Source organism: Electrophorus electricus, chromosome 8 (genome assembly GCF_041902795.1).
Source record: "Electrophorus electricus isolate QZ-2024a chromosome 8, ASM4190279v1, whole genome shotgun sequence".
Taxonomy (NCBI): Eukaryota; Metazoa; Chordata; class Actinopteri; order Gymnotiformes; family Gymnotidae; genus Electrophorus; species Electrophorus electricus.
In genome coordinates this window covers 6381963-6396089 of record NC_137504.1, presented here as the reverse complement: position 1 = coordinate 6396089, position 14127 = coordinate 6381963, and the positions used below count along the sequence as shown (strand labels likewise).

Here is a 14127-nt window from a genome sequence, read left to right as displayed (position 1 = left end):
GCACAGACATGCACAAGTACACACACGCACGAGCACAGACAGTGGCTCAGAGCTCTCTGGTACGAAGACATATCCAGCCCACCAGCAATGGCGCGAACCCCCTTCCCCAATGAAACTTCAGCATGTGTTCAGCTCTTACCTTCAGAATGTTGTACCTGCTGAAGACTCCTCCTGCATTGCCCCCGTCCCTGTGCTCCCTGATGGTGCTCTGCAGCTGAAGCACACGCGCGTGCATACACACACACAAAAAAACAAAAACACCCCCACTGAGCTTTTAAATAGAGAACCACTGCTGACTATGTCAGAGTGACAGGTTTATTAGTGTTGGATGTATGGGTTGGGCTGCTACACTCTCTGCTGTCCTCTCACCTCTTCCTCTACTGACTGAAACTCCTTATCATCAGGAGCCAGGTCGATCAGGACTGTGCCCTGACTTGCACAGTGGAACGTCAGGTATGGATTGGCACCTACCATGGTGGACACAGACACACACATGCACACAAAAGACACGTACACGCACATACGCATGCAGACAAGTAAGAGCCTGTTTCAGTGATTCCAACAGTGACCTAATGGTTTGGAGGCCAGGCCAGAGTGGCCTGTGCTGACCTTGCTGACCGCCCAGCAGTCTCTCAATGCCTTTGATGAGCTTGTGGCGGTGGCCGTAGGCATTGATGCCGATCTCCTTCAGCTCTTCATGGCCCATATCAGCCAGCACATCCAGGGTTATCTACACAGTAAACACTAGCCAATCAGACTCAGAGAACCATCAGCCTCAATCACACGGTGGTACACAATATATGATCAATAGGAGAGCAGATGTGGAACTGTGAAGGAGTGAAGAACAGGGCAACAATCAGTGTCCTGAGAAGAGTCAGTTATCCCTGCACTAAAATACCATCACCCCAACCTGCTAGCAGGCACAAAATCCTCCCACTAAGAAGATATACTTAGTAAATCTCAGGAGGTTGTGATAAGCATTAGAATGTATGACTCAGAACACAGTCTTTAATCGTAGCCGGTTCAATATGAGAACTCCTCCCACGCACGCGCACGCACACACAGCTGGTAATGGTTGCTGCAGTCAAGAGTGTGGGGATGAGAGCCTGGAGGTACCTGCAGACAGAGATGCGGAGCAGGGGCAGATGAGGTAGCAGTGGGAGGCTAATGCCCCCTCCCTCCCCCAGCAACCTGTCAGCCTGCATCGCTCTCCCTCGCACTCTCCCAATTGCAATGACCCACTTATAGATAATGGACCGCAGCCATGATGGGCCTGCCACAGGACGTTAGCCCAGGAGCTGTCGGCCTGCTCCCTGCTCTTCCTCATTCAGCAGGGCTGCACGCCCACACGCCTGAGGCACTGTCCTACTAGGAGCGGCCATGCAGCCAGGAGAAGCCCAAAGGCAGAGGCAGAGCAGTGTAGTGCAGGTGTGTGTGTGCCTATGAGTGTACTGACGGAGATAACTGAGCAGTGAAAAAGGGTTTTCGCCGACTAAATGCTCCTTCACTCCTCCGGAGCCATGAGAGAGCGAGAAAAAGGGAGAGACAGACACAAAGGTAGAGAGCGACAGCAGTGGTGAATGACAAAAAAAAAAAAAAAAGAAGCCAGGAAAAAAAAGAGAGAGCACGAGGGCATTAAATGTGACCATGAAAGCCACAGCCACAATCAGAGCAGCTTCCGGCTTCCCGGGTAATGCAGTGCCCTCTGCTCAGTCCACTGCAGGGGCTTTTCCTATTCATCTATGTGGAAATGAGCAGCCAGCGCTGGCCAGTGTGACACCTGCACCCTGTCGCTCCTCACACACAGCGGAGGAGGACAAGACTCCACGCACCGATAATCAGTCCTCTGCCCAGGCCCTCCACACAGCAAGATACACAGCAGCATGGACCCATCAATCAAGGTAAGAGGTTAGGGGTCAGCCTACTCAGCCTGACTTATTCACTCACGCACACGCACGCACGCACACGCACGCGCACACACACGCACACACACGCACACGCGCACACACACGCGCACACACACACGCGCACACACACGCGCACACACACGCACACACACACGCACACACACACGCACACACACACGCACACACACACGCACACACACACGCACACACACACGCACACACACACGCACACACACACGCACACACACACGCACACACACACGCACACACACACGCACACACACACGCACACACACACGCACACACACACACAGCAGGGTGCATGCACACCCACTCATGAACATACCCCGGCACACACACGGTTCAAACTACAGAGAGATGAAATGGAGCTCCCCTGCAGAAAGAATGAGGTGCGCACATAATGTCTCCGTGGTTGGCTGTGAATGGAGCTCATTGGAGAGGACAAGTGTGAGAAAGGACATGGAGAGATGAGGATAGCAAAGCCAGTGATGTGATTGCATTTGCATAGCTTTAAACAGAGCTCAGATCTCTCCCTGCAGGAACTCACAACACATGTGCACTTTTGCACTACAAGTGAATGTGTGATGGTAGCAGAATAGTGAGAAGCACACCAACAAGTTGAGCCAGAGTAACGTTTCACCTGTTCCCTCTCAAAAATGTCCCGTAGATGCTCCAGCCCCAGACTTTTCAGGAACTGACTGATGTTCATGTCCAGAATTGTAACTAAAAACAGACCCAAAAAAAGCTCTGCATTAGAACAAACCAAGAACACAACACATCGTCCTCTAAGACGCTAATATCACTGTTCCATATCTTGGCTCTCTTGCACATGCAAGTGCGCACGTGTGACTGTGTGTGTGAGTGTGACTGTGTGCATGGGCTCACTCTCTCCCTCTTTCCTCTCGGCACCTGTGGCCCCGTCGGCGGGCCCCGGGGCAGCGCTCGCCGCCAGCTCGCCCAGGGGCCCGGCCAGGTTGTCAATGCTGCTGGCGGCAGACAGACAGGAAGGCGTGGAGGCAGGCGAGATAACCGCCGCGCTCACCACCGTGGCTTGGGGCTTGAAACAGCTGGGCAAGGCGTCAGGGGGCATGGCGTCGATCAGCAGCGCCCGGATGTCATCCGCCTAGGCCGTACACACCCAGGGCATTCTCAACCTGCATTTTTTTTCAAAGGCTAAACAGCTTGCTCTTGTATTGTTTTTTTTGTGTTACCGTGGCGAGATCAAGTGGCGTCTGGCCCTCCTGGTTCTTCATGGTGGGGTCGGCTCCGTGGGCCAGCAGCAGGGCACAGAGCTGCGTGCGACCCTTCTGTGCCGCCTCGTGGAGTGGCGTGAATGCCCACTTGTCTGTGGCGTTCACGCACGTGTTGTACTTGATGAGCAGAGCTGCTATGTCCACATGCTGAGGAGAGATAGCCAGCATTATAAAGTCATTACGGCATGCTACCCATACATACTAATCAGTTACTGACATTGCATCAGAGAAGTAAACCTAGAAATGGGCTCAGCTAGACCAAGGGACGCCTGCCTTACCAAAATAGGATTCACAAGTACAATTCCACTCAGTGTGCAATCAAAGACCTAAGCTGTGAGAAAAAAACTTGTGAACCCTAAGGAATTAGTGGTCTATCGGCATGAATGGCAGAAACAAGAATCCTTGATAACAAGGTGATTATATCTATTATTACGACTTATATTTCTATTCAGCGGAAATTCAAATCATTTTAAACGATTAACAGTTTCTCACTTTTACACTGTATTAGTGATATGCATGAATATGTCTCAGATTTGTAAATGTGAGCAATTCAGCTGTGTGAGGGAGGATGGTGCATGGTCTGATAGTATGTGCTCGTCCAGGCTGTTATGCCCTGAGCTGTCCTTGCCTGCCACCTGGGCAGTGTGGACCAGCTGTTTTTGCTGAGCACTACCGGCCCCAACATGCGTTGCCCTAAGTGGGAACACGCCCTGTCAAGGTCAGCCAGGGTTGCAAGCCCTCCGACAAGGCCTTTTTCAGCTAATCAAGCACCCCGAGGTGACCAAACAACCCTGTCTAAGGCCAAACAGCCAGAACGTGCGGGACAGTCTCCGTCTGAGCCTGGGCCCTGCTGGGCAGCGGCCAGAGTCATCAGGGCAGTGCAGGCAGATGCCCAGTGCTGGCTCCCTCCAGCTTTGGTAGGGTGAGCTGCATGTTTCTGGCTGGCTTGGCCAACATTTTGAAGCATGGGCTTGTGCTGGCATTCTAACAATGTAACAACTCCACAGCCTTTAGAAAATAAATGGCATGGGTTTGGCATCTCCTTCTGGTCAGATCATCATTTTGGAATCAGGTCCATTCAGTCTAAATTCTCATGCAAAGGGAACCAAAACCTCCTGAACACATCATGAACGTAATCTGTTCTTTTAGACATACAAGAACTAGGACTTTTCGCATTGGTGACCTGCTGCTTTGAGCTTTCGCGTCTAACTTTCTGCAGAACATTGAGCCAGCAGCAAGATGAACAAAAGCTGAGAAGGGTGTAGGGCCTGCGAACGGAAAGGTGTGCCTCGTTACAACCCCTCTGCCCATCCCTCCCACGTAGGTCTGTGCACTCACCCCATAAGAGGCGGCGTTGTGGAGAGGAATGAGGCCGCCCTTGTCCTGCGCATTCACATCTGCTCCATGCTCCAGCAGATACTCCGCCACCTCAAGGTTGTTGTAGCCAGCTGTGGAATGAAACAAGAGGGGCGTCATTCACGCACACAATTGAAGCATGCAGGACAGGTATTGCTGATGTAGGCATGAGCACTGCGGAGGGAGGAACGGCTGATAGAGTCATGTGCACTGCTAGAGAGCCCGGGCTTCGCTTCCAAGCCTGTCGTAAGGTGCCTGAAGGAGTCTCACTAATTAACACTATTGTCACAGGTGTCAGAATGCAGCCACTGCATAGCTTGAGCTTTGAGAGCTCACAGGCACACCTACACCAACACGTACAAAAACACTTGTGCACACGTGCTCACTAATTCTCACAGACGCGGTGCTAATCAAAAAGCTGTCCGCTCTCCCTCCTTCCTCTCACTTAGTTCTCATCTTTGTTCCTGCTGTCCTCTCCCCTAGCCACTTATAATTCTGCAGGGAGAGCAGCGTTCAGGGCGCCGCAGTCTTATTAAGGGAACGGTGCGTGCTTTCGCTCCCTTTCACCAACTAGCCCATTCGCTAGGAGGCAGCTCAAACATGACATGACTACACAGCGCACCAGCCTGCCTGCAGCCACCTGCGGCAGTGCAAAGCCTGCTCGCTGCTCTGCAACGCTGCGCTCCTGAGGCCGTGTCTCGGCCAGGCTCATGCCCCGCCTCCGTCACCCCGGTCACCGTCAGGGACAAGTGACGGAGTCGGGCAAATGGCAGAAACCATGCTCCCTTTCAAAACAGCAGCACTCGATGCACCTGCACACAAATCGGCTTTGGCAACCATCTCGCTGCAGAGAAGATGAAGTTTGGCACTTGAGAAAGCTGTTATTTGTTACTAAGTTTTTATCTGAATTTGAGTAATGTTTGTAAAGACCTCAGGTCAGTAAAGGTGAAAACTGGTATCAAGCAGGCTACATGTGACCAAGTCTGCTTCTAAGCCTCAGGCACTCAGCATGAGAATGGCATGTGGGGGTGTGTTTGTGTGCACGCACACAAGGGGGTGGGTTAGACCCCTATCCGAGGCCTTGGACCATATGCCTCTAGCTGCTGCACTGTCTGCCTGCACTGGCAAATACAGTTGGAGTTCTAGTCTGGGAGAACGACGACATGTGTCTGCTCCACGGGCGCGTGCATACACACACACACACACACACACACATATATGCAGAGAGACACATGTTCCAGCTCCCTTGTACTGCTTGAATGTTCATCGCAAAGGGGACATAACACCATCTACTAGCTTACACAGTGCACAGAGCTCATTTTTATCAGTTCAGGACCTTCATTTCTTGTTTATATTAAAAGGAAAAGAGGAAGGAGGATCTTTTTGTTTAGTAAATGCCATGGAAATATCCCAAGTGCCAAGGTTACAAGGGCAAATTGTACAGTGATGAGACACAAATGGAATTTGTTTCATAATCTGCTCCTTGGGAGAAAAAAGAAAAAAAGGTTGTTCTCCACATTCAATGGCAGTATCAAATGCAGGAAAAAAACCTTTTTGATCTTGAATACTGATGAAATGCTCAGCACAAGTGAATTAAAAACTGCCCGACAGTAATGCGTTTGTGAATAACCAGCAGCAAAAAGAAAGTGCTTTCTGTCTGCAGCTGGATTAGAGAGACATACTGATTAATATGGACACCAGCTAAAAGTGGCTAGAAGTGGCAGCTCTGCAGCTCTCTGAGGGTCAGGTGACATTTCCTTTATGGCCACACAGCTCTTTAGAGTTCCTAAACAACTCTTTTTTTCTCTCTCTCTCACAGACTGTAACAAAGTGAAGGAAAGCTGTAAGAGAAACTGACTGCCCTTGCTCTTCCAGTAGAACATTTAGGCGGAGCAGGGATGTGTGGTGAGGTGCTCTGTCTCACCTGCTAGGTGTAGAGGTGTGGAGTTGCGTCCCTGCGTGTCTCGGCAGTTGATGTTGTCTGGGCTGCAGAGTTTCTGCACACGGGCCAGGCAGCCTTTCTTAGCGGCGTCCAGCAGTGCCGCGTCTCCCCTCAGCAGATCCTGGATGTCCGTGTCGCCTTCCTTCACCATGTCCAGGGGCGTATTCCCGTCACGGTTCTTCTTAGTGGGGTCCGCCCCATGCTGAAAGACACAACCAACCATTTGTCCTAGTCCAAAGACGCCAACCTAGCAGCCTGAAGCGCAAAAACCTGGTCTGTGGTGCCTCCATTACATACACCACCACACAAGCACCCTTCTTACAAAAGGGGTCCACATTCAGTAAAGATATCTGCAACGAGCAAGGTGAAATATGGAGGCATTTGATCCTCAATTTTTATGAATATAAGCCACGCAAGATGTCTGTCTGAATGTCATGGGTGCTTCAGCACTTCAGACCTGGCATGGGCTTTAATGAGGTGATGAACGTCGAAAGAATGAGAAATGGCTTCACAGCTAATAAAGCCCAGACAGTATGCACTGGATCACTGTCCAGAATGGTAAAATCCCCTGTCAAAGATCAGGCTATGTGCGACTGCTCCAAAAACCAATTTCATCTAAATTAGCAAGGCAGAAAGGAAAAGAAGGCGCTGATGCAGGTCTGTGAGAGTGTCAGTGTGTGTGTGTGTGTGTGGTGTGTGTGTACGTGCGTGCGCAGAATGAGCAGGAGCGTACCTTTAGAAGCAGTTTGCAGATCTCATATTTTCCCTTGGCTGCGGCCTCGTGCAGGGGCGTGAATTTCCACAGGTCAGCCACATTAACCGATGCACCGTGCCTCACCAGCAGCTCTGCAACCTCGTAGTGACCGTACGAACAGGCATTGTGCAGCGGCACCAGACCCCTATCAGCACATGCATACACAGTCATATGCTAGAACCAATTTCAGAGGATGGCGATGAGGAGGATGGGGGCGAGAGGCCGATGAAGTGCAAGCAGCACTGACCCTTTGTCTTTGGCGTGGACGTCAGCGCCATGGTGTAGCAGGTACTCCACCACGGCCACGCGGTTGTAGCCAGCTGCAAAGTGCAGCGGCGTCGAGTGACGGCCCTCCAGGTCCCTGCAGTTCACATTCTGAGGAGAGCACAATTGCTGTAAAGCACAAGACAAACCAACACGGACGTCAGGAAACCAGGAGCTCCCACACAGAATAGACACAAATGTGACACCAAAGTCTTTAATCTGCTTGGTTGGAATGCAGGACCAGACTGTGGCCAGTTACGGTGACAAGGCTGACTGATTACATGGCAATCCCTTAATTGGTTATTTAGCGTAATTACTCAAGGTATAATTAGGAGTTCTGATAACAAGGATCTGGCCATATCAACAACCACTGTAGTACAGTCTATAAATCACCCAGGTGTCAGAGCAGCTTCCTCAGAATCTCCCTCTCAAATTCACCCACTTTGAGCTGACATCGCATCCATCCTCTCAAACAGGCCGCAACTTTTTCCAAGACTTTACAAGGATACCAACAGCAAACAGTTGAATGATTCTCTACAGTGCTCTGCAAGTTCTGTCTTTCGGCACTTTCTTCACCAGCGTTAAATTACTGTGACCGTTCAATTTCTTTATCTGAGAGCCATTACAAAAATTAATTCAATTCCCAAACTGCATAAATATTTTCCATTTACCCCCGGGACATGCATCTTGTCCTCACTGCTTCAAAAGCACAGCAGTAATTCCAAAACTATTTTCGAGCAAAATGAAACAGCAGCTTATCTGAGCATTTTCAGGCAAAATGAATCGAGAGCTCATCTAGACGGCAGCCAGCATGTTACTCACCTTCACAGTGTCCAGGTCTCCTGCTTTAGCTGCCTCTAAAAGCCTGTAGTCCACGTCTGAATTTCTCACTGGAATGTTTTCTGAACAGAGGACACAATGTCTTACCTGTCAGGATGTATATGACAAAGACAATCACATGGCATGTGAGCCCAGAGCCCGTGTTTACCATTCAGGATCTGCTGGACAGCCTCGTTTCCCATCTGTGCTGCAGTGAAGCCCTGAAGAGAGATGACAGCAGGATCTGCTCCGTAGCTCAACAGCAAACGACATGTCTGGAGATGCCCGGCAAGGGCTGCCCTATGCAATGCTGTCTGACCCAGAGTGTCCACTGCGTTCGTCTGTGCAACAAATCACACACACACACACACACACACACACACACACACACACACACACACACACACACACACACACACACGAAGGTGGAGATGATCAAGTCTTTCTATTTTCTTCATCGCTGCAGTGAAGTACGTTGGTAGGTGAGCATAGACAATATAACGGTGAGCAAGTCTGGCCCGCTCTGAAGCGAACACAGACATGAATTAATCAGCCACGGCCTGAAGTAACTCCAGTGCTTCTTCAAAGGCTATCAGCACTGTGCAGAGAAGAGTGGAGATGGAGATACTGGCACGCTTATAGAGTGTGTGCGCGCACACGCACGCACGCATGCAGGCGTTGGACGTGTGCGTCCAACAACTGGGTGTTCTCCAATCCGTCAAACTCGGCTCCGAAATTTTCAGGTCCTGGCTGCATGAGATTAATTATAAATTCAGGGCCAATGGCATAAACACAGTCAGCGTGCTCTGCCCACCCACATGTAACTTGCTCCCACTAGCAGTGTGGCTTTCCACAGACTCACACTCTAAACTGGCCACACCACAGAGGGCTAATCCTGCGTGCTCCCTTACCTGCTTATCAGAGCAACACTAGCTCAACACCTGTTTACCAACTCCCTCTCCTACAGCAAAATGTTACCTCCACATGAACACTACTCTGCTCATACCAGCAGGCCTGAATACTCATCCTCCACTAAACCATTACTGCCACTCAGGGGACAGATCTCAGCCCATGCTAGACTTTTGAGCTAAGCTCTGAATCCGGCTATGAGCAGAGCAGGGTGCGGCATTTTAAACAAAGGCACAAAGATCGGACCTAGTTTTGATGTCCTGGAATGGATGATGGGAAAAGTCAAAGTAGGACCCAAAGGGGAGGAAAAAAAAAAAAAGACCTCATTAGGCTCTTTCTGTTAGAAAAGAAAAAAGGAAGAGGATGCTTTTGAGCACTAGTATGGGCGAAGCCACTCTGAAAGGGGAGCTGAAAGGGAAGCTGAGCAGCACGGACACTCGAAGAGCCATGGCAACAGCTGAATGCTTGCTCTCTCAGCCTGTGCTTATCTTTTTGGGCTGAAAGAGCTTCATTGATCTGGTGCACTCTTAACCAATGCTTCTGCACAGGCACAGGTATGAATGATCTAGCACTTAGATGGCTTCCAGTCATAAAGAGATAACCCAGCCATGACCAAGAGTCAGCACACATTAGCCACATAGTATGGTTACATGTTTTTCTTAGAGAAATACTGCCTTGATCATTTAAATTGTGGCAAATGTAAAATTAGTAACAGCATAGTTACTTCACATAGTAAAGTATGGTGACTTGGGTTTTATTTAAATCATCAAACAATGATGAGAAAAAGGCAGTGTTCCTCAAAGATTGTGCTACACCCTGATGTTTTATGACAGAAAAAAACTGGGTGCATCTCATTCAAAGCAGGCAACAAATGTAGCACCGAGCTAGTCTAATGTGTGTACCCAGTGAAGCTTGTAAGTAAATGGACAAATGATGAGCAGTGTTCCTTTTTCACTTTTTGTTCTCAAGGCACAACTGAAACTTTCCTTACTCAGCTGAGGTGTATTGAGAAAAAGGTAAGCCAGAGACAGCAGGCCTAAAGGTTACTTGGATCACTGTGTACTGAAGATCAACCATGATAAACTAAACAGCAAAAATTAAAATCACAAGACTGAAACTTTTATCTATAATCAAAGGTAAAAAAAAAATATATATGTATATCAATATTTTTAGTTTTTAATGTCTCTGCATTGAAAGTTTACGTCAGAGTCCTAAAACATATCACCAACACTACTGCGCATTTGTGGACTAGTGACTGAAAATCCTTCTATTCATTTCCTACAAATCTCAAGAGCAGCGAGACAGAAGCAGCTCACAAATCCCCCTGGCCCCTGAACCTGCTAACATGAGGTTGCGAATGGGCCGTTTGGCCTGTGGCAGAGGGAAGTGTGAGAGTGACGGCACCAATGGCGTATCCCATCTCTCCAGTATAGTAAGAGCCACAGCTGCCGGCCTACACCATGCTGCCTGCTGGCACTCCAAACAGAGATGTACCTTCGCCCCATGTTTCTGCAGCACTTCCAGGATGTCGTTATGAGCCCTCTCAGCTGCTACATGCAGAGGTGTCATGAAGCTAGAGAGAGAGAGAGAAAGAGAGAGAGATGTGGAAAGGCACAGAGTGAAAAAGCAGTGAAGAGTGATGCAGCAGATTAATATTTTGGGCTTTAAACCCACTATTAAAATTATTCAAGAACTGATACAATTTCAGGCTTTAGAAACCACATTTAATTACTAAGACTTAATTACTAAGATTTTTTTTCATTAGTGCAGTGGTAGCTCAGTGGTTAAGGTACTCAACTAGAAATTAGAAGGTTGCCAGTTCAGGCCCCACCAATGCCAAAGTGCCACTGCTGGGTCCCCGAGCAAGGCCCTTAACCCACAATTCCTCAAGTTTTATTCAGTCAGAATTGTAAGTCACTTGGGATAAAAGCATCAGCCAAATGCCGTAAATGGACAGGATCACTACAGGGGTTGTTTTGAGCTCTCATGACACGACCAGAATGCCACTACAATAAACCTGCATTACTGAAATATTGTGGCTTTGCCAAATCAACCAGGACAGGAAATTCACGGCAAAAGAACAAGGGGAGTCAGAACAGTGCGTGTGCATTAGGGCTGTTGAGCACTGGCACTCACTCTTTGTTCTTCTCGTTAACGTTGGCCCCTTTGCGCAGGAGCAGCTCCGTCACCTGCTTCCTCTTGGGGTGCGGGGAGGCAACCACACAGTGCTGAAAAACAACAATAATTTCTAACATCATCGAGTGAGCACGGAAAGCTCTTATAGGGTCCCAGCAGCACTGGCCAGCTGTCAGAGTGGGTGTGGGGGTGGTGTGGATGGATGGGCTCACCAGCGCAGTCTCGTGCGTCTGTGGGTGCTTGAAGTTGATGACCTCCAGGGCCAGAGACTTCTTCACCTTGGTCATGTCAGCCTCCCGTGCTGCCTGCAGGAGAGAATGGCCCTTAAACTCGTCTGTGGGAAGAGAGGGGAAAATTGGGTTTATACAGAAATAAAAGAAAGAAACAACAATTCAATTCAAAGTAACAAGAAAATTCCCTGATGTGTTGTGCAGTGGGACACCAAGCCTGGTGAAGATGCCACTCAAGCATTCACTCTTAGCTTAGTTTCCATTTCAAGAACACTCTTTGCATTTTTAGGCAAGTTGATTTTGCCTCATGAGAGATCATGACTTCATTTAAGCTAAAGCACAGGAGAGAAAGCCTTGAGAATTCTCCATCCACTCTTACAAATGGCTCTTTATACACAGACACAAGGACTCATTTCCCATATGTACAGCACCAAGGAAAAGTACAGCACCAAGGAAAAGCTTTATGTTGCACAGATTTCAAGGCAGAATTGAAAAACTTCCAGCCCCATCCTGGGAAAAGCCAGATGGAAGCTTCTACGAGCCATATGATCACAAACAGCCGCTGACGAGCCTCTCTCAGACAAGCCTCCCTGCCTTTGCCAGAGTGGATGAGAAACACAGTCCTCCTCAAAGAGCTGATACATTTACCTCAGGCAGACACCCGGAAGAACGCGGCCCTTGGTAAGGCTCACACTGCTTGCCGCCCGCATGGGTGGCTCACGTGGGTGGGTCAGACAGAAGATAACCTCTTTTTAGGTTAAAATCTGAGATTTAGCAATAAGATCAGATATAAGTAGCTTGGTGTAAATGTATTATTCTTTAGGACTGTTCTTTAGGCTTTTTAAGAAAACTGACAAATGAGAAAATCATATTAGTCAGAAAATCACTATTTAACCTAAAACTACTGGAATCTATTTAGTTTTTGACCATATAAAATGACATAAAATAATATGAGTTATTGGAATTCTAAGCTCTTTAAAATCAGAATCTGTATCCTTCAAAACATTTTCAAACCGCTTGGGTCTTCTAAAACCTCTAGTAGACATGAAGGTTAAGGTTTTTCAGTACCCTTTGCTAGAAAAGAGTGCGCTAACCTACCCATGGGCTGAGAGGGAAGGAGAGGACATACTCACAGGTCAGTCTCTCTTTGAGTTCCGGCGTGGGGGCCATGTCCACGGCGCTCTTCCCATGGCAGTTGACCAGGGTAGGGTCAGCCCCGTGGCTGAGAAGCAGAGAGCAGACCTCCACGCGGTTCTTCGACGCAGCCTCGTGCAGAGGAGTGAACTGCCACAGGTCCATGGCGTTCACACAGGCGCCGTGCTGCGGGCCACAAGCAGTCAGAGATGAGATGAGAGCAAGTGACCAATCACCGCCATCCCAAAGCAAGTATGAAATGCATCAAAACACAGCAGTCACACTTGCAGAGTGACTGCACCCCCATAATCAACTATGACTAGGGAGTCAGTGCAGAAAATTTAGTAAAGGGCTGAGGGACGAGAACACCTAGCAAATGTTTTATTTTTTTGGCAAACGTCACTTCTCCAAGAGCAAAAAAATTGAAACGCAGTCAAATTCAAGGCAGAGGCCAACAGCTTTTGCAAATGCCTCTGATGCATTGCCAAACTCGCGCACCATGTGACAACAAAAAGACAAAGTGTGCAGAGTGAGTAGAGCTTATAGAAGGAGCCTAGAGAAACTCCACTGATAAGCTCCTCTGCCCACGGCTGCTTCTGATAATGTTTTTAATTGCCTTTCTGATCATGGTGCAGGATCTTTAATCAGATGCAGAGTAAGGCGGCGAGACAGATGCATCGTGGGTTGTAGATGCGAGGCGCTGCTGATGCTCTGATGAGAGATCCAGGAGCGGGACTCTCTGGGCCAGTGTTCTGTGCCTCACACAGAAGATTTCCATCTGGAGGCAGGCTGTCTGCTCCATGCTGCTCCAACAGCACGAGGGGATGCTGGACGTTTTGACATGCATGAGCCACTATTCACACATGACTCGGTGGTGCCTAGAACATAGCGCACAGACTGAAGCACCAATGGCCTGCCTGTGCGTGTGTGTGTGGGGAGGGATATGGGGAATAGCTCTGACGACTCTGATATCGCAATCAGCTGCATTCAGTCAGAGTACCACCATGTGCCCCTTTCACAAAGACACGGGGCCCGCCAACCACATCAGGATACACAAAAAAAAAAAAAACACTTGTAAATAAATATATGCTGTGCAAAGTGCTCCAGAAATGTATGCATGTAGTTTTGAAGTCGTCATAGATGTAGATTGCTTGGCAGAACTTCACAAACTCGTGATGGGAGAGAAATGTGAGTGTGTGAGCATGCACGGCTGCACAGGTCTCAGTGCTTTCGGCTCAAATGTGAACTCAGTGAAGCCAGTGGCAGCACCTACCTTCAGTAGCAGCTCTGTGACCTCGTAGTGGCCGTAGGAGCAGGCGTTGTGTAGAGGAACCAGGCCACTGCGCAGGAAACACAGAACAAAACCCAATGTGGTCATTCCTACTGAGGCCATCAGCAACAA

The 14127-nt window shown here is 48.9% G+C and overlaps 1 protein-coding gene across 4 annotated transcripts in view; it reads right to left on the bottom strand.

Annotated features, from left to right (window-relative positions):
* Nucleotides 1-14127, bottom strand: part of tnksa (tankyrase, TRF1-interacting ankyrin-related ADP-ribose polymerase a) — a 65147-nt gene that overhangs the window by 4037 nt on the left and 46983 nt on the right. For 3 of the 4 annotated variants that reach the window (XM_027028485.3, XM_027028487.3, XM_081718851.1), the window contains 17 exons: nucleotides 13999-14065; nucleotides 12725-12911; nucleotides 11574-11695; nucleotides 11362-11453; nucleotides 10720-10798; nucleotides 8486-8657; nucleotides 8320-8399; nucleotides 7481-7626; nucleotides 7213-7378; nucleotides 6462-6681; nucleotides 4520-4629; nucleotides 3140-3328; nucleotides 2814-3051; nucleotides 2569-2651; nucleotides 610-730; nucleotides 370-467; nucleotides 140-214 (listed from right to left, as the gene is read on the bottom strand). In XM_027028485.3, the coding sequence (XP_026884286.2) occupies nucleotides 140-214; nucleotides 370-467; nucleotides 610-730; nucleotides 2569-2651; nucleotides 2814-3051; nucleotides 3140-3328; nucleotides 4520-4629; nucleotides 6462-6681; nucleotides 7213-7378; nucleotides 7481-7626; nucleotides 8320-8399; nucleotides 8486-8657; nucleotides 10720-10798; nucleotides 11362-11453; nucleotides 11574-11695; nucleotides 12725-12911; nucleotides 13999-14065 (2245 nt within the window). The remainder of the gene's footprint in view (nucleotides 1-139; nucleotides 215-369; nucleotides 468-609; nucleotides 731-2568; nucleotides 2652-2813; nucleotides 3052-3139; nucleotides 3329-4519; nucleotides 4630-6461; nucleotides 6682-7212; nucleotides 7379-7480; nucleotides 7627-8319; nucleotides 8400-8485; nucleotides 8658-10719; nucleotides 10799-11361; nucleotides 11454-11573; nucleotides 11696-12724; nucleotides 12912-13998; nucleotides 14066-14127) is intronic. The other variant, XM_081718850.1, reaches the window with a different exon arrangement.